Source organism: Salvelinus fontinalis, chromosome 31 (assembly GCF_029448725.1).
Source record: "Salvelinus fontinalis isolate EN_2023a chromosome 31, ASM2944872v1, whole genome shotgun sequence".
NCBI classification, from domain to species: domain Eukaryota; kingdom Metazoa; phylum Chordata; class Actinopteri; order Salmoniformes; family Salmonidae; genus Salvelinus; species Salvelinus fontinalis.
The window spans coordinates 30,054,276-30,078,607 of NC_074695.1; the positions used below are offsets into that span (position 1 = coordinate 30,054,276).

The window sequence follows — 24,332 nt, forward strand, 5'->3', positions numbered from 1 at the left end:
TTGCGTCAAGAAGTTCATGCAGTAATCGGGGGAAGCTTTAACCTGTCTAGGATCAGCGTGGCGCTAGCGGCACCCCCCCCCCCCCCCCACTGAAAAACCAGTGCCGCGAAATTCAAAAAAAATATATTTTTAAAATATTTAACTTTCACACATTAAAGTCCAATACAGCTAATGAAAGACACAGATCTTGTGAATCCAGTCAACATTTCCGATTTTTAAAATGTTTTACAGGGAAGACACAATATGTAAAGATGTACATCTATTACCTAAAAACACATTAGCATCATCCACCATCTTTTATTTGTCCACCAACACCAGTAGCCATCACCAATTCGGCTAAACTAAGATATTTATAGCCCCTAACCAACAAAAAAACTCATTAGATGACAGTCTGATAACATATTTATGGTATGGGATAGGTTTTGTTAGAAAAAAGTGCATATTTCAGGTAGACTTCATAGTTTACAATTGCACCCACCATCACAAATGGACTAGAATAATTACAATGAGCAACGTGTTTACCTAACTACTAATCATCAAACATTTCGTAAAAATACACAGCATACACGAATCGAAAGACACAGATCCTGTGAATACAGACAATATTTCAGATTTTCTAAGTGTCTTACAGCGAAAACACAATAAATCGTTATATTAGCTTAGCACATAGCAATTAGCAGCCCAGCATTGATTCTAGCCAAAGTGAGCGATAAAAGTCAACATCGCCAAAAGATATTAATTTTTTCACTAACCTTCTCAGAATTCTTCCGATGACACTCCTGTAACATCACATTACAACATGCATATACAGTTTGATCGAAAATGTTTATATTTAGCCACCAAAATCATGGTTAGACAATGTGAAATGTAACTCAGCTGGTCAGAATTTGTCCTTGCGCCACTTAGACAGTGATCTACTCTTATACATAAATACTCATAAACGTGACTAAAAATTATAGGGTGGACAGGGATTGATAGACAATTTAATTCTTAATACAATTGCGTTATTACATTTTTAAATTTATCCTTACTTTTCAATACAGTTTGCGCCAAGCGAAGCTACGTCAAAAAACATGGCGTCCTAAGCCACTAAAATGTTTCGACAGAAACACGATTTATCATAATAAAAATGTCCTACCTTGAGCTGTTCTTCCATCAGTATCTTGGGCAAAGGATCCTTTCTTGGGAGAAATCGTCTTTTGGTGGAAAGCTGTCCTCTTGCCATGTGGAAATGTCAACTGCGTTCGGGATGAACTGAAAAGCGTGCCCAACTTTTCACATCGTTGCAAAAATAAATGTCCCAAAATCGCACTAAACGGATATAAATTGCTATAAAACGCTTTAAATTAACTACTTCATGATGTTTGTAACTCCTATAACGAGTGAAAAGATGACCGGAGAAATATAACAGGCTAAACTAACGCTTGGAACAGGAGAGGGTCGGTGTCTTCCACGCGCGTTACGCAGCAAGAAAAGACTTGCTAGCTAAAGGTTTTTTTCATTTGTAGGGCCTGTGAACGAGCAATCGACCCCGTTGGAATCGTCATCACGTAAAGGCATCCAGGGGAAGACGTAAGAAGTGTCCGTATAGTCATAGCAACGACAGTGCCCTTTTAACTGACTTCAGAAAAGTGGCCAACATTTCTCAAATCTGACTCCATGTCAGGGAAATTGCTGTAGAATGGGCTCTGTTCCACTTAGAGACAAAATTTCAACTCCTATAGAAACTATAGACGGTTTTCTATCCAATAATAATAATAATATGCATATTGTACGATCAAGGATTTTGTGGGAAGCCGTTTAAAAAATTAGCCACATTAGCATAAATAGTCTAAACAGCGCCCCCATCCCCAACAGGTTAACCTATAACATACCTCGTTCACTCTCTTCAGGACTTTATATGGCCCCACAAACCGCCGACCCAGCTTCCGACAGGGCAGGCGGAGGGTCGAGAGCCAGTCCCGGTCCCCCGGTGTGAACACCGGGGCCTCACTGCGGTGACGGTCTGCGCCAACTTTCTGGCTCACCATGTCTCCTCCGTGCGCCGTAACCAGTCATCCACCGCAGGAGCTTCGGTCGGACTCTGATGCCAAGGAACAAGAACCGGCTGATACCCCAACACACACTGGAAGGGAGAGATGTTAGTGAAGGAGTGGCGGAGGTAAGGCTGACCGAGACCCCCAGACGTTCCATGAACACCCTCCAGATCCTCGAAGTGAACTGGGGACCCCGATCAGACACTATATCCTCAGGCACCCCATAGTGCCGGAAGACGTGAGTAAACAGGGCCTACACAGTCTGTAGGGCCGTAGGGAGACCGGGCAAAGGGAGGAGACGACAGGACTTAGAAAAACGATCCACAACGACCAGGATCGTGGTTTTTCCCTGTGAAGGTGGAAGATCGGTTATGAAATCCACTGACAGGTGCGACGACGGCCGTTGTGGAATGGGTAAGGGATGTAACTTACCTCTGGGCAGGTGCCTAGGAGCTTTACACTGGGCACACACCGAGCAGGAGGAAACATAGCCAAAGTGGGCCACCAGTACTTCCCACTAAGACAGCGCACTGTCCGACCAATCCCAGGATGACCAGAGGAGGGTGACGTGTGGGGCCCAATAGATCAGCCGGTCGTGGACAGGAGACGGAACGTACAGACACCCAGCCGGACACTGAGGGGGAGGGGGCTCTGCACTTAACGCTCGCTCAATGTCCGCGTCCAGCTCCCACACTACCAGCGCCACCAAGCAAGAGGCGGGGAGTATTGGAGTGGGATCCATGGACCGCTCTACTGTGTCCTACTGCCAGGAGAGTGCATCTGCCCTAACGTTCTGGGAACCTGGTCTGTACGAAAGGGTGAAAACAAAAACGGGTGAAAAACATGGCCCACCTTGCCTGGCGAGGGTTCAGTCTCCTCGCTGCCCGGATGTACTCCAGATTGCGGTGGTCAGTCCAGATGAGAAAAGGGTGTTTAGCCCCATCAAGCTCTCCACGCCTTCAAGGCCCTGACTACAGCCAACAGCTCCCGGTCCCACACGTCATAGTTTTGCTCCGCCGGGCTGAGCTTCTTCGAGAAGAAGGCACAGGGGCGGAGCTTTGGTGGCGTACCCGAGCGCTGAGAGAGCACCGCTCCTATCCCAGCCTCGGACGCATCCACCTCCACTATGAACGCCAAAGAGGGATCCGGAGGGGCCAGCACGGGCGCCGAGGGAAACAGAGCCCTTAGTTGCCCAAAGCCCTGTCCGCCTCAACTGACCACTGCAGACGTACAGGACGCTCCTTCAGCATTGAGGTAATGGGAGCAGCCACCTGACCAAAACCTAGAAAAAATCTCCGGTAGTAATTGGCAAACCCTAAAAATCGCTGCACCTCTTTTACCGTGGTGGGAGTCGGCCAATTACGCACGGCTGAAATGCAGTCACTCTCCATCTCCACCCCTGATGTGGAAATGCGATACCCTGGGAAGGAGACAGCTTGATGAAAGAACAGGCATTTCTCAGCCTTGACGTACAGGTCACTCTCCAACAGTCGTCCAAGTACCTTGCACCCCAAGGACATGCTCGGCGCGTGTAGCGGAGTATACCAGAATGTCATCGATATACACCACTACACCCTGCCCGTGCAGGTCCCTGAAAATCTCATCAACAAAGGATTGGAAGACTGATTGAGCATTCATCAACCTGTACGGCATGACAAGGTACTCATAATGCCCTGAGGTGGTACTAAACGCCGTCTTCCGCTCGTCTCCCTCCCGGATACGCACCAGGTGGTATGCGCTCCTGAGATCCAGTTTTGTGAAGAAGCGCGCCCCGTGTATTGACTCAATCGCCGTGGCGATAACTGTACTTCACCGTGATTTTATTAAGACCTCGATAATCAATGCACGGGCGCAAACCTCCATCCTTCTTCACAAAAAAGAAACTCGAGGAGACGGGTGAAGTGGATGACCAAATGTACCCCTGACGCAGGGATTCGGAGACATATGTCTCCATAGCCAACGTCTCCGCTTGCGACAGGGGATACACGTGACTCCTGGGAAGTGCAGCGTCTACCAGGAGATTGATCGCACAATCCCCCCGTCGATGGGGTGGTAATTGAGTCGCCTTCTTTTTTTACAGAACACGAGAGCCAAATCGGCATATTCGGGGGGGGTGCGCACAGTGCAGACCTGGTCTGGGCTTTCCACCGTAGTAGCACCAACGGAAACCCCTACACACCTCCCCGAGCACTCTCGCAACCACCCCATGAGAGCCCTCTGTTGCCATGAAATAGTGGGGTTATGATGAGCGAACCAGGGAAGGCCCAGTACAACGGGAAACGCAGGAGAGTCAATGAGAAAGAGACTGATTCTCTTCTCGTGACTCCCTTGCGTCACCACGGCCAGGGAGATAGTAGCTTCCCTGATTAGCCCGTACCCCAATGGTTGACTATCCAGAGCGTGAACTGGGAAAGGTCTAGCCACAGGGGTAATGGGGATCATTTGACTAAGAGCGAGCGCTATGTCAATAAAATTCCCAGCTGCGCCTTAATCGACGAGCGTCTTATGCTGGGAATGCGGGGGGGAAATCAGGAAAACAAACAGGTACAAACAGTTGGACAACAGAGGACTCTGTATGAGAGTGGTGCAGACTCACCTGGGATGACGCCAGAGTGCCCTGCCTGCTGCCTCGACTCCCAGAGGGACCAACCCGGCACCGACCGGCAGTGTGTCCTCTGCGGCCACAGATGGTGCACGAACTGGAACCCCCTCCGGTCTTCCAACGCACCGCCCCTCCCAGCACCATAGGTTCAGGAGAGGGGGTGCGAGGGGATGGAACTACCAGACCCCGATCTGAACGTCCGTGGGTAGCCAGCAGGTTGTCCAGCCGGATGGACAGATCCACCAGCTAATCCAACGTGAGGGTGGTGTCTCTGCAGGCCAACTCCCGACGGACGTCCTCGCGCAGACTTCAACGGTACTTGTCGATCAGGGCCCTGTCGTTCCATCCCGCGCCGGCAGCCAGGGTCCTAAACTCTAGGGCAAACTCCTGGGCGCTCCTCGTCTCCTGCCTCAGCTGGAAGAGGCGCTAACCCGCCGCTCTACCCTCAGGCAGCTGGTCGAAGACCACTGAAATCTGTGAAGTCCTCCAACGCCGCATCTCCTTCTCCCCACACGACGTTGGCCCACTCCAGAGCTCTCCCTGAGAGGCACGAGATGAGGGTGGACACCCTCTCCCTTCCCGAGGGAGCTGGGTAAACAGTGCCCAGGTATAGGTCCAGCTGTAACAGGATTCCCTGGCACCGTGCCGCCGTCCCATCATAGTCCCTGGGAAGGTCGAGACGCATCCCACTGGAACCGGTTGCAGAAGGATTGAGTAGTGGACGTTCGAGTTGCGTGGTTGAAAGCGCTGGTGGACCTCCCCGTCTCTCCCAACGGTCCAAGGTCTGGATAACTTGATCCATGATGGCGCCGAGATAGTGGATTACTTTCGCTTGCTCCTGGATGCGCTCCTCGACCCCTTTCCCAGGGGCACCTGTTCCTGCTGACTCCATGAGTGGTCAGGAATTCTGTAATGGGGTGCGTGCTGATGGCAGGATAGTCAGGCGCAGGGAACGAAATTGGTATAAACTGAGTTATTTAAAACCTTTTCTCAATAGGGGGTGCTGTTGGGACTTTGTAATATTTACGTTCCCAAATTAAACTGCCTCGTACTGAATTCTTGCTCGTACAATATGCATATTATTATTACTATTGGATAGAAAACACTCTCTAGTTTCTAAAACCGTTTGAATTATTTCTCTGAGTGAAACAGAACTCATTCTGCAGCACATTTCCTGTCAGGGAGTGAGATTTCAGAAATCGAGGTCCCTGTTCTGAGGTCAGTTTATAAGTCCCCATGTAAGCCATCGGGCTACATGCACTGCATACGCCTTCCTCTAGATGTCAGTAAGCGGGGAGAATTTGAATGGAGTGGATTGCGCAATCTGGGCCGCTATAAAGGATCATGGAACGGAAGTACCGTTCTTTTCAACGGGGCATCTGGCGCAAGGGGACATCACAATGGCGTCCTGCAAACACTTTCGTTTTAGCAGTTCTATATCTCATGTCATGTTTTTATTCGTTATAGGTGTTAAAGACATCATAAGGTAGTTAATTTAAACCGACTTATAGCAGTTTATATCAGGTTATTGCGATTTTCCTGGATTTCTTTGTGACGCGCTTTCACGAGTTGGACACCTCTCCAGTGGGTGGCTATCGTTAGCTGCTATTTCTACAGGAAAAGAGGACATCTTTCAACCAAAAGACGATTGTTCTGGAGAAAGGACACCTTGCCCAAGATTCTGATGGAAGCTCGGCAAATAGTAAGCAATCTTTATGTTGTTAATTCGTATTTATGTTGACAAATGTCAAATAATAATTCCGCCATGAATTTCGGTGCGGTCTCGCTTTAGCGCACGCTGTATGCTGAAGTATCGTTAATTTTAAAAATGTAACACAGCGATTGCATTAAGAACTAATTTGTCTTTCATTTGCTGTCCAACTTGTATTTTTTTAGTCAAGTTTATGAATAGTTTTCGATTAGAATAGGTGCCTCTCCAATGGCGCCGGACAGATTGCTTGAAGTTTTGGCCACTAATCACATTGTATAACCACGATTTGTGCCGCTAAATATGCACATTTTCGAACAAACTCTATATGCATTGTGTAATATGATGTTATAGGACTGTCATCTGAAGAATTCTGAGAAGGTTAGTGAAAAAATTAATATATTTTGGTGGTTTATACATTATCGCTATTTTTGGCTTGAATCAATGCTGTTGTGATGTTTGCTATTGTGGTAAGCTAATATAACGCTATATTGTGTTTTCGCTGTAAAACACTTAAAAAATCTGAAATATTGGCTGGATTCACAAGATCTGTCTTTCATTTGCTGTACGCTGTGTATTTTTAAGAAATGTTTTATGATGAGTAATTAGATAATACACGATGGTCTCTAGTTATTCTAGTTGCTTTGGTGAGAGTTGTGATGGTGGCTGCAATGGTAAACTATGATTTATACCTGAAATATGCACATTTTTCTAACAAAACATATGCTATACAATAAATATGTTATCAGACTGTCATCTGAGGAAGTTGTTTCTTGGTTAGTGGCTATTTATATCTTTATTTGGTCGAAATTGTGATAGCTACCTATGCAGGAAAAAAATGGTGGACAAACAAAGTTGTGTCTTTTGCTATCGTGGTTAGCTAATATATTTACATAGTGTCTTCCCTGTAAAACATTTTAAAAATCAGAAATGATGGCTGGATTCACAAGATGTGTATCTTTCATCTGGTGTCTTGGACTTGTGATTTAATGATATTTAGATGCTACTATTTACTTGTGACGCTATGCTAGGCTATGCTAGTCAGGTGTTTTACTGGTGGGGGTGCTCCCGGACCCGGGATTGGGAGGAAGTAGAAGTTAATAAATGCTTACAAACTCCGAAAACCAACATACAAAATAAAGAAAGTGGGTAAAAACCCGTCGCACACCATAACATACTTGGCACCAATACATACAATGAACAATTCCCGACAAGGACATGGGGGGAAAACAGATGGAAATATATACTACATGCAATTTAGGGAATTGAAACCAGGTGAGTGTGAAAACAAGGCAAAACAAAACAAAAGGAACATGAAAAATGGATCGGCGATGGCTAGAAGACCGGTGACGTCAACCGCCGAACACCGCCCGACCAAGGAGAGGAACCGACTTCGGAAGAAGTCGTGACAGAAATGGATGATGGACAACCACAAATGAACATATACAGTACCAAAGGAAATGTAACAATATGTACAGAACAATATATAATGCTCATGTTGACCCACTGGCCCACTACCAAAACATTTCTGCAACATTGAAGCTCCCCAAGAACACAGTGGCCTCCATCATTATTAAATGGAAGAAGTTTGGAATCACCAAGACTCTTCCAAGAGCTGGCAATTGGGGGAGAAGGGCCTTGGTCAGGGAGGTGACCAAGAACCCGATGGTAACCCTGACAGATTTCCAGAGTTCCTCTGTGGAGATAGGAGAACCATCCAGAAGGACAACCATCTCTGCAGCACTCCACCAATCAGGCCTTCGTGGTAGAATGGCCAGACTGAAGCCACTCCTTAGTAAAAGGCACATGACAGCCCACTTGGAGTTTGCCAAAAGGGACCTAAAGACTCAGACCATGAGAAACAAGATTCTCTGGTCTGATGAAACCAAGATTGAACTCTTTGGCCTGAATGCCAAGCATCACACCTGGAGGAAACCTGGCACCATCCCTACAGCGAAGCATGATGGTGGCAGCATCATGCTTTGGGGTCGTTTTTCAGCGGCATGGACTGAGAGACTAGTCAGGATCGAGGCAAAGATGAACAGAGCAAAGTACAGAGAGATCCTTGATTACAACCTACTCAAGAACGCTCAGGACCTCAGACTGGGGTGAAGGTTCACTTTCCAACAGGACAACGACCCTAAGCAGACAAAACAACGCAGGAGTGGCTTCAGGACAAGTATCAATATCCATGAGTGGCCCAGCCAGAGCCCGGACTAGAACCTGATCGAACATCTCTGAGAGACCTGAAAATAGCTTCGCAACCAATCCCAATCCAAACTGACAGAGCTTGAGAGGATCTGCAGAAAATAATGGGAGAAACTCCCCAAATACAGGTGTGCAAAACTTGTAGCATCATACCCAAGAAGACTCAAAGCTGTAATCGCTGTTAGGTGCTTCAACAAAGTACTGAGTAAAGGGTCTGAATACTGTGGCCACTGTGTTCTTGGGGACTTTCAATACTGCAGAATTTCTTTGGTACCTTTCACCAATCCTGTCTCGAGCTCTACGGACAATTCCTTCGACCTCGTGGCTTGGTTTTTGCTCTGACATGCACTGTCAACTGTGGGACCTTACATAGACAGTTGCGTCTTTCCAAATCATGTCCAATCAATTGAATCTACCACAGGTGGACAATCAAGTTGTAGAAACATCTCAAGGATGATCAATGGAAACAGGATGCACCTGAGCTCAATTTCAAGTATCATAGCAATGTGTCTGAACACTTATGTAAATAAGGTAGTGTTTGTTTTTTTATACATTTGCAAAAATGTATAAATACATGTTTTAAATTTGTCACTATGGGGTATTGTGTGTAGATTTAACTGGTTTCCTCATCATGTAAACAATTTTGTAATAAGGCTGTAACGTAACAAATGTGGAAAAAGTTAAGGGGTCTGAATACTTTCCGAATGCACTTCAAGTATGGAGGCCTCAGTATATTGATGTAGTGCCTGTATTGTTCTTATATAGAGGATACAAATCACTCCACAGTAGTTGAATAAACAATAAGGACAGTACACTTTTAAAATGTATGTATTTAGTTATACAAGTGTAGAAAAGAGAAACACAAGAAGCAATCTCCACAGGATAACAGTACATAATCAAATTAGACTACATTATTACGTATTCATAAATGTATTACAGGTTAAAATGCTTATATTCCTTATCTTAATACATGTATTATCCTATTAATATAAACAGTGCCTTCAGAAAGTATTCACACCCATTGACTATTTCCCCAAACATTGTTACTGCCTGAATTTGAAATGTATTAAGTCACTGCCATACACACAATACCCCATAATGTCAAAGTGGAACTGTGTAGGACATTTTCAAATTAAAAAAATAAAAATTTGAAATGTCTTTAATCAATACGTAATTAAACCATTTGTTATGGCAAGCATAAATACATTGTCATGGAAATTTCAGTTCTGAGAGACTTGGTCATTTCTTCAAACAATCATCTTTATTTAATATCGATTAATTATTGCAATAATGATACCGTCGACCCAACAGTCTTGACTGTTAGGCTGTGAGCCTAACTGATAATGAAAAAATATGATATATATGCCCTAAAAAATGCTTAGTCATTTCTAACCTTCCCTAACCTTGGTTCATCTACAGGATGGTGTTTTACCCTCAACCCAGCTTAGTTTCCCAGATGCCCGAAAGATGAGACATTGTTCTAAACTCTTCCAGGCTCTCTCTCTCGGGTAACATACCACATCTTGTCTATGGAATGCCAGCTTTTAGGTTATCACCACCAAGTCATTGTCAGCTCAAACTATCTCTAGCAGACTAACTGCAGGAAGCTAGAGTGGAAACCATCTCTTTAAAAGAAACAGAATTAAACAGAACAGAAATGTCCTATTTGTTTAATATTAATAGTTAGCAATTAATACTTAAATCAGGTAAATGTTGTTTTAAATATGTTTAGGAGTAAAAATTTGCTTAAGTCATAATCTTGCATGGACTCACTGTGTGCAAGTGTTTAACCTGATTTTGAAAGACCTCATCTCTGTACCGTACACATACAGATAATTGTAAGGTCACGCAGTCGTGCAGTGAATTTCAAAACACAGATTTAACCACAGACCAGGGAGGTTATCCAATGCATTGCAAAGAAGGGCAACTATTAGTAGATTGAATATCCCTTCGAGAATTAAGTCATTAATTACACTTGAGTATCAATACACCCAGTCACTACAAAGATAGTCATTCATCCTAACTCAGTTGCCGGAGAGAAAGGAAATCTATCAGGGATTTTCCCATGAGGCCAATGATGATTTTAAAATAGTTACAGTTTAATGGCTGTGATAGGAGAAAACTGAGGATGGATCAACACTAGTTATTCCACAATACTAACCTAAATGAGTGTGAAAAGGAAACCGGCACAGAATAAAAATATTTCAAAACTTGCATCATGTTCACAGTAAGGCACTAAACTAAAACTTGAAAAAAAAAAACAGGGCAAAGAAATTAACTTATGTCCCAAATACAAAGCGTTATGTTCGGGGCAAATCCAACAACACATCACGGAGTACCACTCTTCTAATTTTCAAGCATGATGGTGGCAGCATCATATTATGGGTATGCTGGTCAACAGCAAAGAGTAGAGTTTTTTAATTTGTATTTAAAGAAACAGAAGAGATTTAAACACAGGCAAAATCCTAAAGGATTTGGTTCAGTCTGCTTTGCAACAGACACTGGGAGACAAATTCACCTTTCCAACAGGACAATAACCTAAAACACAAGGACAAATATACACTGGAATTGCTTACCAAGACATCATTGAACATTCCTGAGTGGCCTAGATACGGTTTTGACTTAAATCCTTTTGAAAATCTATGGCAAGACTTGAAAATGGCTGTTTAGCAATGATAAACAACCAACTTCAATGAGCTTGAATTTGAAAAAGAACGTGCAAATATTATACAATCCATGTGTGCAAAGCTCTTGGAGACTTACCCAGAAAGACTCACTGCTGTAATCTCTGCCAAAGATGATTCTAACATTTATTGCCTCAGGGGTGTAAATACTTATGTAAATTAGATATCTGTATTTAATTGACAATAAATTAGCAACAATGAGGTATTGTGTGTACATGTTTTAGAAAAATGTATTTAATACATTTTGAATTCAGGCTGTAACAAGAAAATGTGGAGTAAGTCAAGGTGTTTGAATACTTTGAAGGCACTGTACATGACAACAATTACGTTATAGATGTTAAGATATAGGTGAGTACAAGCAAACGTGTTCAACTACATTTCTTAATGGTGTTGTTTGTCAAAATGGGTCAGACGTTTATGTACATAATACATTACATTCAAGTTCACACTTTCCTTTGGTCCGTCTTCCTCTGAATTGTACAGAGCAAAACAGAAATGCACATTATATGCCTGGAATACATTGAAGTACTCCAGGCATATGTGAATTTTTGCTTTGCTCTGTACAATCCAGAGATGGACATAAATGATAAAGGTAACTGACAAAATAAAGAAAACAAAGTGTCTTAATAGGGCGCTGGCCACCACTAGCTAGAACAGCTTCAATGTGCCTTAGCATACATAGATTCTGTGTGATGAACTCCATTGGAGGGAGGCGACACCATTCTTCCATGAGAAATTCCATAACTTGGTGTTTTGTTGGATGGTGGTGGAAAACGCTGTCTCAGTCACCGCCCCAGAATCTCCCATAAGTGTTCAATTGGGTTGAGATCTGGTGACTGAGACAGACCGACCACTATGCTCCTTTGAGACCCCTCTTTCAAAGTCACAGATCTCCTCTAGCCATAGTAACAAAAATAATGGCCAACTGGGCATTTTTATACATGACCCTAAGTACAATGGGAAGTTCATTGCTAAATTAACTCAGGAACAACACCTGTGTGGAAGTAACTGTTTTCAATATACTTTGTATCCCTCATTTACTCAAGCGTTTCCATTACTTTGGAAGTTACCTGTATTGTACAGCCAGAATCATTTATATCCACAGAGAAACAATGTGCCAATTGCCTAAGGCTGAAAAGACAGAATGATGTACACTACGCTAAGAGAGGTTTCAAAGCTTGCAGGTTGGCAAAACATTCAAATGTAACCTCTTAGGAGAGTAAATGGGAACACCGAAATCTATCTGTCCACCGATGGGAAGATCTCGATGCTACTGTTGGTGACCCGAATTCCATACCAGCCGGCCCAGTACAGAGTATCCTTTCCTCCATGAATGAATCGGATGTACCGCACACCTGGTCCATAATTATTGAACACATGAGTCATCTGAAACGGTCATATGTTCAATTGTAATTAGTATGCTTTGTTAAATTGAGAAATGTTGTATAAAAATAAATAAATATATATATATACACACACAAGTTCGAACACCTACTCATTCCAGGGTTTTTCTACATTGTAGAATAGTGACGACATCAAACTATGAATTAACACATATGGCATCGTATAATAACCAAAAGTGTTAAACAAATCAAAATATATTTTGTGAGATTATTCAAAGTAGCTACATGTTGCACACTCTTGGCATACTCTCAACCAGCTTCATGAGGTAGTCAACTGGAATGCATTTCAATTAACAGTTGTGCCTTGTTACAAGTTAATTCGTGAAATTTACTTCCTTAATGCGTTTGAGCCAATCAGTTGTGTTGCGACAAGGTAGGGGGTAGTATACAGAAGACAGCCCTATTTGGTAAAAGACCACGTCCATATTATGGCAAGAACAGCTCAAATAAGCAAAGAGAAACGACAGTCCATCATTACTAAGACATGAAGGTCTGTCAATGTGGAAAATTAAGAACTGACCGTTTCTTCAAATGCAGTCACAAAAATCATCAAGCGCTATGATGAAACTGGCTCTCATGAGGACCGCCACAGGAAAGGAAGACCCAGAGTTACCTCTGCTGCAGAGGATATATTCATTAGAGTTCCCAGCCTCAGAAATTGCAGCCCAAAAAAATGCTTCAGATATCAAGTAACAGACACATGAACATCAACTGTTCAGAGGAGACTGTGAAACAGGTCTTCGTGGTCGAATTGCTGCAAAGAGACTACTACTAAAGGACATCAACAATGAGACTTGCTTGGGCAAAGAAATACGATAAAAGGACATTAGACCGGTGGAAATCTGTCCAAATTTGAGATTTTTGGTTCCAACCGCCTCGTCTTTGAGACGCAGAGTAGGTGAACGGATGATCACTGCATGTGTAGTTCCCACTGTGAAGCATGGAGGAGGAAGTGTGATGGTGCTTTGCTAGTGACACTCAGTGATTTATTTAGAATTCAAGGCACACTGAACCAGCATGGCTACGACAGCAATCTACAGTGATGGTCATCGCATCTGGTTTGCACTTAGTGGGACTATCATTTGTTTTTCAAAAAGACAATGACTACAACACAACTCCAGGCTGTATAAGGGCTGTTTGACCAAGGAGAGTGATGGAGTGCTGCATCAGATGACCTGGCCTCCACAAATCACCTGACCTCAACCCAAATGAGATGGTTTGGGATGAGTTGGACTGCAGAGTAAAGGAAAAGCAGCCAACAAGTGCTCAGCATATGTGGGAACTCCTTCAAGACTGTTAGAAAAGCATTCCAGGTGAAGCTGGTTGAGAGAATGCCAAGAGTGTAGAAAGCTGTCATCAAGGCAAAGGGTGGCTACTTTGTCAAATCTAAAACATATTGATTTGTTTAACACTGTTTTTTTGTTTACTACATGATTCCATATGCGCCATTTCATAGTTTGTCTTCACTGTTATTCTACAATGTAGAAAATAGTAAAAGTAAAGAAAAACCTTGTGTCCAACAAAAAGTGTGTATGTATGAGCACATATACATATACACACATATATATATATATATACACATACATACATATATTATTATACATGTGTATACACACATATATACACACATATATATACACAGTGCGGCAAAAAAAGTATTTAGTCAGCCACCAATTGTGCAAGTTCTCCCACTTAAGATGAGGCCTGTAATTTTCATCATAGGTACACTGCAACTATGACAGACAAAATGAGAAAAAAAATTCCAGAAAATCACATTGTAGGATTTTTTATGAATTCATTTGCAAATTATGGTGGAAAATAAGTATTTGGTCAATAACAAAAGTTTCTCAATACTTTGTTATATACCCTTTGTTGGCAATGACAGAGGTCAAACGTTTTCTGTAAGTCTTCACAAGGTTTTCACACACTGTTGCTGGTATTTTGGCCCATTCCTCCATGCAGATCTCCTCTAGAGCAGTGATGTTTTGGGGCTGTTGCTGGGCAACACGGACTTTCAACTCCCTCCAAAGATTTTCTATGGGGTTGAGATCTGGAGACTGGCTAGGCCACTCCAGGACCTTGAAATGCTTCTTACGAAGCCCCTCCTTCATTGCCCGGGCGGTGTGTTTGGGATCATTGTCATGCTGAAAGACCCAGCCACGTTTTATCTTCAATGCCCTTGCTGATGGGAGGTTTTCACTCAAAATCTCACGATACATGGCCCCATTCATTCTGTCCTTTACACGGATCAGTCGTCCTGGTCCCTTTGCAGAAAAACAGCCCCAAAGCATGATGTTTCCATCCCCATGCTTCACAGTAGGTATGGTGTTCTTTGGATGCAACTCAGCATTCTTTGTCCTCCAAACACAACGAGTTGAGTTTTTACCAAAAGTTAAATTTTGGTTTCATCTGACCATATGACATTCTCCCAATCTTCTTCTGGATCATCCAAATGCTCTCTAGCAAACTTCAGACGGGCCTGGACATGTACTGGCTTAAGCAGGGGGACACGTCTGGCACTGCAGGATTTGAGTCCCTGGCGGCGTAGTGTGTTACTGATGGTAGGCTTTGTTACTTGGTCCCAGCTCTCTGCAGGTCATTCACTAGGTCCCCCCGTGTGGTTCTGGGATTTTTGCTCACCGTTCTTGTGATCATTTTGACCCCACGGGGTGAGATCTTGCGTGGAGCCCCAGATCGAGGGAGATTATCAGTGGTCTTGTATGTCTTCCATTTCCTAATAATTGCTCCCACAGTTGATTTCTTCAAACCAAGCTGCTTACCTATTGCAGATTGTCTTCCCAGCCTGGTGCAGGTCTACAATTTTGTTTCTGGTGTCCTTTGACAGCTCTTTGGTCTTGGCCATAGTGGAGTGTGACTGTTTGAGGTTGTGGACAGGTGTCTTTTATACTGATAACAAGTTCAAACAGGTGCCATTAATACAGGTAACGAGTGGAGGCCAAAGGAACCTCTTAAAGAAGAAGTTACAGGTCTGAGAGCCAGAAATCTTGCTTGTTTGTAGGTGACCAAATACTTATTTTCCACCATAATTTGCAAAAATTCTTAAAAATCCTACAATGTGATTTTCTGGATTTTTTTTCTCATTTTGTCTGTCATAGTTGAAGTGTACCTATGATGAAAATTACAGACCTCTCATCTTTTTAAGTGGGAGAACTTGCACAAATGGTGGCTGACTAAATACTTTTTTGCCCCACTGTATATACATATAGATACATATACATTTTTTATTTTTTACCTTGTTTTTATCTGCACTATTTAACTTTCAAATGTTAAGTGTGCACATTTCTTTTCTGCAATGCAATCACTGAAAATGTCTAATGCACAAGACAAGGATAAATCACATTGTTGATTGTGTACTCAGCTATTTACAGACCCATGTATATGGAGAATTATCTTAAAGTCTGACCGTTTTACCTGATTCCATTTCTGATCATTCCATTGTTGAAAGACAACAGTTCCTGGACTAAACTTCTTAATTGGCTTCTTCTTATGATTTAGCAACTCAACACAGATCTCATATTCAGAGCCACAGTCCCAGCGTGGAGCATACCTGATATGGACACACAAACATACAAGTTGTACAGTAGTCTATTCCTCTGACAAGTAGAGTAGCAGACACTGAATGACAAAATTCTAATATTCCTCTCACCAGTCGGATATAATGATGTCGGGTTGAAAGTCATCCATGAAAGAAGGCCTGTAACCCTCTTTCTCCAAGTCAATCAGCTGAGACTTCCTGCAGGTCCTGAGATGAACCAAAGACAAGAGGACACACATAGCCAACACATTTACCATGGTTGATAGTAAGCAGCCTGAAAGACATTTCAATTCATCATATCTAGGAGGCCATTTTTATATATATTTTTTTAAATTTCACCTATATTTAACCAGGTAGGCCAGTTGAGAACAAGTTCTCATTTACAACTGCAACCTGGCCAAGATAAAGCAAAACAGTGCGACAGAGTTACATGGGATAAACAAACGTACAGTCAATAACACAATAGAAAAATCTATGTACAGTTTGTGCAACTGTAGTAAGATTAGGGAGGTAAGGCAATAAATAAGCCATAGAGGTGGAATAATTACAATTTAGCATTAACACTGGAGTGAGATGTGCATGTAGAGATACTGGGGTGCAAAAGAGCAAAAACACAAATAAATAACAATATGGGAAGGAGGTAGTTGGGTGTGCCATTTACAGGTACAGTGATCGGTAAGCTGCTCTGACAGATGATGCTTAAAGTTAGAGGGGGAGATAAGTCTCCAGCTTCAGTGATTTTTGCAATTCGTTCCAGTCATTAGCAGAAGAGAACTGGAAGTAAAGGTGGCCAAAAGTGTGAATTTTGGGGATGACCAGTGAAATATACCTACTGGAGCACGTGCTACGGGTGGGTGTTGTTATGGTGACCAGTGAGCTGAGATAAGGCGGGGCTTTACCTAGGAAAGACTTAGATGACCTGGAGCCAGTGGGTTTGGCGATGAATATGTAGCGAGGGCCAGCCAACAAGAGCATACAGGTCGCAGTGGTGGGCAGTATATGGGTCTTTGGTGACAAAACGGATGGCACTGTGATAGCAAACTGGATGTGGTCTGAGTAGTGTTGGAGGTGAGGTGTCGTGTCTTTGGCATCATTAAAGTGAATATTGTTATTTTATCTAATCAATTCTCTAATTATTATTACGAAATTAAGTAGGAAGTCGGGGCACCAAGGAAAATTCTTTACCTCACGTTAGTCTCATTCCAAACATCGTAAATTGTTGGTTATCTGCACGAACCCAGCCTTTACTATGAATCATCCATACACCAATTGTCTTAATCATTGATTTACTAACCAACTAAATAATCACAGAAATGCATAAACAAACAAACAGTAGATATGGTTGCAGAGTAAATGATATGGGAGGTTCCCTAGTGGGCTAAGCCGATATGATATGACGGCTTGGTGGACAAAGGGAAGTGGGTGTGGACTGAGAAGTGCGCGAAAGAGTGCCTACACAGTTGCTAATTATATTAATTGAAATGCTAATCCTTTGCACATGAAGACTCACTCATTCGGGAATAATTGCAATCAATATATATTTACGCTCAGTGTGTCGTCGTGATTTCTGTTGGAATCATCCATCTTTCTGTTGGAAAGTTCATCCAAGCGTCTCTGCTTCCCTTGAGTCTTTTGTGGTTAGAATGGATACTTCAGAGTACCATTCAGAAATGTTCTTATAGAATAGTTGTTTCGGCAGTTGTCGGTCTTCGCATCCAATGGTACATAACTTCTAGCTGCAGACTAGTAATTAGTATGTAAGATTTGCTCTTATTCTGTCGGGATCGAAAGTCAACCATTACAACCTTTGCTTAAACTGAGGTTTTTGTGGTCTCTACTCAAACCTTCAGACCAAGCGTACCTCGATCACCGAGGGGGCGAAGAGGATTTCCTCAAGTGGGGATTTTATTCGTAACAGTAGAAAAGGGCTGTCCCATGAGCCAGATCATGTCGGTGTTCATGGAGGCGGGCCAATAACTTAAACTTTAAAGGGAATACAATTCTCTCACATTAACAGTTTAAAAATCACATTACATAATTTCAAATAGTTTCATCTTTTCTCATTCATTTTATACAACAATTAGCCGCAAACGTCATAACGGAGGCTCCTGTATAAACAGAGTTATGGTAATGTGGCTGTATTGTCTTTCATGAGGTCACAAACATGAAACAAAACAGACCGGGTCGTAGCTGGCTTCTCCACCGACCGTTCCCACATTCTCTAACACATGGATATCGTTCAGTTCTCAAGTTCTGTGGTGTAGAAGAAGTTCCTTTGTTCTCCCTATGTGTCTCTTTCTGCATGGCCAGGAGGAGTCTTCTCCAGGAATTTACGACCTGAGATAACAGAACCTGGGTGTTGGAGGGAGAGAGGGGGAAGCCACACGCTTTACCCAAAGAGGGCCACGTCATGACAGAGGCTATTTTGTAAATGACATCGCCGAAGTCAAGGATCGATAGGAAAGTCAGTTTTACGAGGGTATGTTTGGCAGCATGAGTGAAGGAGGCTATGTTGCAAAATAGGAAGCCGATTCTAGATTTAATTTTGGATTGGAGATGCTTAATGTGAGTCGAAGGAGAGTTTACAGTCTAACCAGACACCTAGGTATTTGTAGTTGTCCACATATTCACAAGTAAGAACCATCTAGAGTAGTGATGCTAGTCGGGAGGGCAGCAAGGTTGAAGGGGGCAACAGAGGCCAGCAGGATGAAGAGCATGCATTTAGTTTTAGTTTTACTAGCATTCAAAAGCAGTTGGAGGCCACGGAAGGAGTGTTGTATGGCATTGAAGCTCATTTGGAGGTTTGTTAACCTCTTGACGCTAAGGGTCAGATTATTAATATTAGTATTATTTTTTATTTTTTATAACGTTCAAGGTAAACGGACTATTTCTCAGGTCCAGATCGTAGAATATGCATATAATTTACAGATTAGGATAGAAACACTCCAAAGTTTCCAAAACTCTCAAAATATTGTCTGTGAGAATAACAAAACTGATTCTGCAGGCGAAAACCTGAGAATCTATCCCGGAAGTGATTTTTATTTTTAATCTGTGTTTCCTGGCATGTCTTTCTTCCATTTAAAAGGGGTATCAACCAGATTCCTTTTCCAATGGCTTCCTCAGGCTGTGACCAGGCTTTAGACAGTTTCAGGCTTTTATTTTGAAAAATTAGTGAGATTTCAAAACTAGTCAGGTGTCCTTGTGACAGGTTAAAGGAAATACTAATAGCCTGTTATACATTAAACAGTATTAGTAAATTCATAGTATGTGAGGATCTTAAAACATCTAAGGTTAAGAAGATCATGCATTCAGTATTAGTTGATAGATTGATAACATTTATATAATTGTGTTAAAATCCGTCAAGCATACAAAGGGTACGAATTGTGAGGGAAATGTGTAAACGTTATGTTGATTACTTTATGTTGTCGTGGGTAAAAGTGTTAATCTGTGATCTACTAAATGCTCTTAATCTATGAGCCTGAGATCGATTGCTCTGGTCTCCACTCAAGTTCACGGAGAATTCGCGATCTTTTTCTCATTGCACTGAAAGTTCTCAATAAGTAAACATTCCGTATCACAATTGTGATTCTTTCCCCCTTTTTCAGGGGTGTAACATCCTCTGATTAGTTCCTACGCGCGAGAGGGTAGCTCTCCATTTTCTTTTTCTCTCTTATTGAATAGGTTACGGTCCGGTTGAAATATGATCGATTATGTTTGTTAAAAACAACCTGAGGATTGATTATAAAAATCATTTGACATGTTTCTACGACCATTACGGATACTTTTTGGAATCTTCGTCGAACGGAACGAGGCTGTAGTTTTCTGAAAATAACGTACAACCCAAATGGCGTTTTTTGTTATAAAAGTAATATTTATATAACAAAACTAACATTTGTGTAACTGGGAGTCTCGTGAGTGCAAACATCCGAATATTATCAAAGGTAAGCTAATTTTATCAAAGGTAAGATTCATTTTTATTGCTTTTCTGACTTGTGACTTTCTGTTCTAGCATTGACTGATACACTCACAAAAGCTTGGATTTCTTTCTCTGTAAAGCATATTTTCAAAATCTGACCCAATAGGTGGATTAACAACAAGCTAAGCTGTGTTTTGGTATATTTCACTTGTGATTGCATGATTATAAATATTTGTAGTAATATTTTGCGCCCTTTAAGTCAGCGGTTGTTTAGGAAAATGACCCCGTAAAAGGGATCCGTAGCGCAGAGAAGTTAAGTGTCCAAAGGGCCAGATGTATACAGAATGGTGTTGTCTGCGTAGAGGTGGATCAGAGAGTCACCAGCAGCAAGTACAACATTGAGATACATAAAGACAGACATACAGAGAGAAAAGAGTCGGCCCGAGAATTGAGCCCTGTGGCACCCCCATAAACTGCCAGAGGTCCAGACAACAGGCCCTCTGATTTGACACACTGAACTCTGAGAAGTAGTTGGTGAACCAGGCGAGGCAGTCATTTAAGAAACCAAGGCTATTGAGTCTGCCAATAAGAATGCGGTGATTGACAAAGTCGAAAGCCTTGGCCAGGTCGATGAAGACCGCTGCACAGTACTGTCTTTTATCGATGGCGGTTATGATATTGTTTAGGACCTTGATCGTGACTGAGGTACACCCATGACCAGCTCAGAAACCAGAATGCATAGTGGAGAAGGTATGGTGGGATTCGAAATGGTCGGTGATCTGTTAACTTGGCTTTTGAATAATTTAGAAAGGAAGAGCAGGATGGATATAAGTCTATAACAGTTTAGGTCTAGAGTGTCTCCCCCTTTGGAAAGCTGTCGCGGTCAACCCCCTCTTCAGTTTTTGGGGATCTCAGACGATACGAAAGATATGTTGAACAGGCTAGTAACAGGGGTTGCAACAATTTCTGCGGATAAATTTAGAAAGAGAGGGTCCAGATTGTCTAGCCCAGCTGATTTGTAAGGATCAAGATTTTGAATCTTTCAGAACATCAGCTGTCTGGATTTGGGTGAAGAAGCAGGGGGGACTGCAGGAGGTGCAGAGCTGTTGGCCGGGTTAGGGGTAGCCTGGTGGTAAGCATGGCTCACCGTAGAAAAATGTTTATTGAAATGATCGATTATCGTAGCTTTATTAGTTGTAACAGTGTTTTCTAGCCTCAGTGCAGTGGGCAGCCGGTAGGAGGTGCTTTTATTCTCCATGGACTTTACAGTGTCCTAGAACTTTGAGTTTGTGCTACAGGATGCAAATTTGTTTGAAAAAGCTAGCCTTAGCTTTCTTAACTGACTGTGTATATTGGTTCCTGACTTCCCTGAAAAGTTGCATATCGCGGGGGCTATTCGATGATGCAGTACGCCACAGGATGTTTTTGTGCTGGTCAAGGGCAGTCAGGTCTGGAGTGGACCAAGGGCTATATCTGTTCTTAGTTCTACATTTTTTGAACGGGGCATGCTTATTTAAAATGGTGAGGAAAGCACTTTTAGAGCAACCAGGCATCCTCTACTGACGGGATGAGGTCAATATCCTTCCAGGATACCCAGGCCAGGCCGATTAGAAAGGCCTGCTTGCTGAAGGGTTTTAGGGAGTGTTTGACAGTGATGAGGGGTGGCTGTGTGACCGCGGACCCATTACGGACACAGGCAATGATCACTGAGATCCTGGTTGAAGACAGCAGAGGGTTATTTAGATGGCAAGTTGGTCAGGGTGATATCTATGAGGGTGCCAATGCTTACGGATTTAGGGTTATACCTGGTAGTTTCTTTGATAATTTGTGTGAGATTGAGGCCATCTAGCTTAGATTGTAAGATGGCCGGGGTGTTAAGCATATCCCAGTTGTCACCTAACAGTACGAACTCTGTGAATACATCCACAGGTACACCTCAACTCGAATTATGTCACTTAACCTATCAGAAGCTTCTAAAGCCATGACATCATTTTCTGGAATTTTCCAAGCTGTTTAAAAAGGCACTGTCAACTTACTGTATGTAAACTTCTGACCCACTGGAATTGTGATAGTGAATTATAAGTGAAATAATCTGTCTGTAAACAATTGTTGGAAAAAGGACTTCTGTCATGCACAAATTAGACATCCTAACCGACTTGCAAAAACTATAGCTTGTTAACCTCTCTAGGGTATGTGGGACGTTAGCGTCCCACTTCATCAACAGCCAGTGATACTGCAGGGCGCCAAATTCAAAACAGAAATCCCATAATTTAAATTCCTCAAACATACAAGTATTTTACACCATTTTAAAGCTACACTTTTTGTAAATCCAGTCGGTGTCCGATTTCAAAAAGGTTTTACGACAAAAGCACACCAAACGATTATGTAAGGTACGTACTCATTCCAAGGTTTTTCTTCATTTTTACTATTTTCCATGTAAGACATCAAAACTATGAAATAACACACATGGAAACACGTGTTAAACAAATCTAAATATATTTGAGATTCTTCAAAGTAGCCACCCTTTGTCAAGTGTGCAAAGCTGTCATCAAGACATTATCTCAACCAGATTCATGAGGTAGTCACCTGAAAATGCATTTAATTTAATGGATGTGCCTTGATAAGTTAATTTGTGTCATTTATTTCCTTCTTAATGTGTTTTTAAGCCAATCAGTTGTGTTGTGACAAGGTAGGGGTGATATACAGAAGACAGCCCTATTTGATAAAAGACCAAGTCCATATTATAGCAAGAACAGCTCAAATAAGCAAACAGAAACAGTCCATCATTACTTTAAGAAATGACTGTCAGTCAATCTGGATTTTTTTTTTTTTAAACGTTCAAAGTTTCTTCTAGTGCAGTCGCAAAAAAACAAAGCGCTATGATGAAACGGCTCTCATGAGGACCGTCACAGGAAAGGAAGGCTGCAGAGGATAAGTTAATGAGAGTTACCAGCCTCAGAAATTGCAGTCCAAATAAATGCATCACAGAGTTCAAGTAACAGATATCCACTGTTCAGAGGAGACTGCGTGAATCAGAACTTCATGGTCGAATTGCTGCAAAGAAACCACTACTAAAAGAACACCAATAAGAAGACTTGCTTGGGCCAAGAAACACGTGCAATGGACTTTAGACCGGTGGAAATTTGTCCTTTGGTCTGACAAGTCCAAATATGAGATTTTTGGTTCCGCTGTGCCTGAGACGCAGAGTAGGTCAACTGATGAACTCCGCATGTGTGGTTCCCACCATGAATCAGGTGTTGTGGTGGTACTTTTATTGGTGACACTCCATGATTTATTTAGAATTCAAGGCACACTTAACCAGCATGGCTACCACAGCAATCTGCAGTGATACGCTATCCCATCTGGTTTCGCTTAGTGGGACTATCATTTGTTTTTCAACAGGACAATGTCCCAAAACACACCTCCAGCCTGTGTAAGGACTATTTGACTAAGGAGCGTGATGAGTGCTGCATCAGATGACCTTTTTATTTTTTATTTTTTTTATTTCACCTTTATTTAACGAGGTAGGCTAGTTGAGAACAAGTTCTCATTTGCAACTGCGACCTGGCCAAGATAAAGCATAGCAGTGCGAAGAAAAATGTACAAAATATATATACACGGGACAGGACGAGGACAAAGAACATCTGACTGCTACGCCATCTTGGATTAACAACCTGGCCTCCACAATCACCCGACCTCAACCCAATTGAGATGGTTGGGATGAGTTTGTTCGCAGAGTAAAGGAAAAGCAGCCAGCAAGTGCTCAGCATATGTGGGAACTCCTTTAAGGCTGTTGGAAAAGCATTCCCCATGAAGCTGGTTGAGATAATGTCAAAGGGTGGCTACTTTGAAGAATCTAAAATATATTTTGATTTGTTTAACACTTTTTTGGTTACTACATTATTCCATGTGTTATTTCATAGTTCTGATGTCCTTTATTATTCTACAATGTAGAAAATAGTAAAAATAAAGAAAAACCCTTATAGGTGTGTCCAAACTTTTGACTGGGACTGGATGTATGCATGTTCTTTATTTATGTAGATTGATGACAAAATTGGACAATTAAAGTAATTTTAAATCCAACCTTGTAACAACAAAATGTAGAAAAATGTAAGGGGTGTGAATACTTTGAAGGCACTGTAAACTATACAGCAAGGTCATTGTCAATGTTAGGCATTATTAGGTATTATCATCCAAATGCATTTGAAGAGCTGGAAAA

General features: G+C 42.2%; 1 protein-coding gene across 2 annotated transcripts in view; it reads right to left on the reverse strand.

Annotated features, from left to right (window-relative positions):
• Positions 1-9,369: 9,369 nt before the first annotated feature.
• The window catches only part of LOC129830023 (F-box only protein 44-like), a 38,088-nt gene continuing 23,125 nt past the window's right edge, over positions 9,370-24,332 (reverse strand). The window contains exons 4-6 of one of the 2 annotated variants that reach the window (XM_055892166.1): positions 16,309-16,404; positions 16,074-16,209; positions 9,370-12,593 (exon numbers count right to left, since the gene is read on the reverse strand). In XM_055892166.1, coding sequence (XP_055748141.1) covers positions 12,450-12,593; positions 16,074-16,209; positions 16,309-16,404 — 376 coding nt within the window. In that variant the 3' untranslated portion in view covers positions 9,370-12,449. Of the gene's footprint in view, positions 12,625-16,073; positions 16,210-16,308; positions 16,405-24,332 lie in introns of both variants that reach the window. The other variant, XM_055892165.1, reaches the window with a different exon arrangement.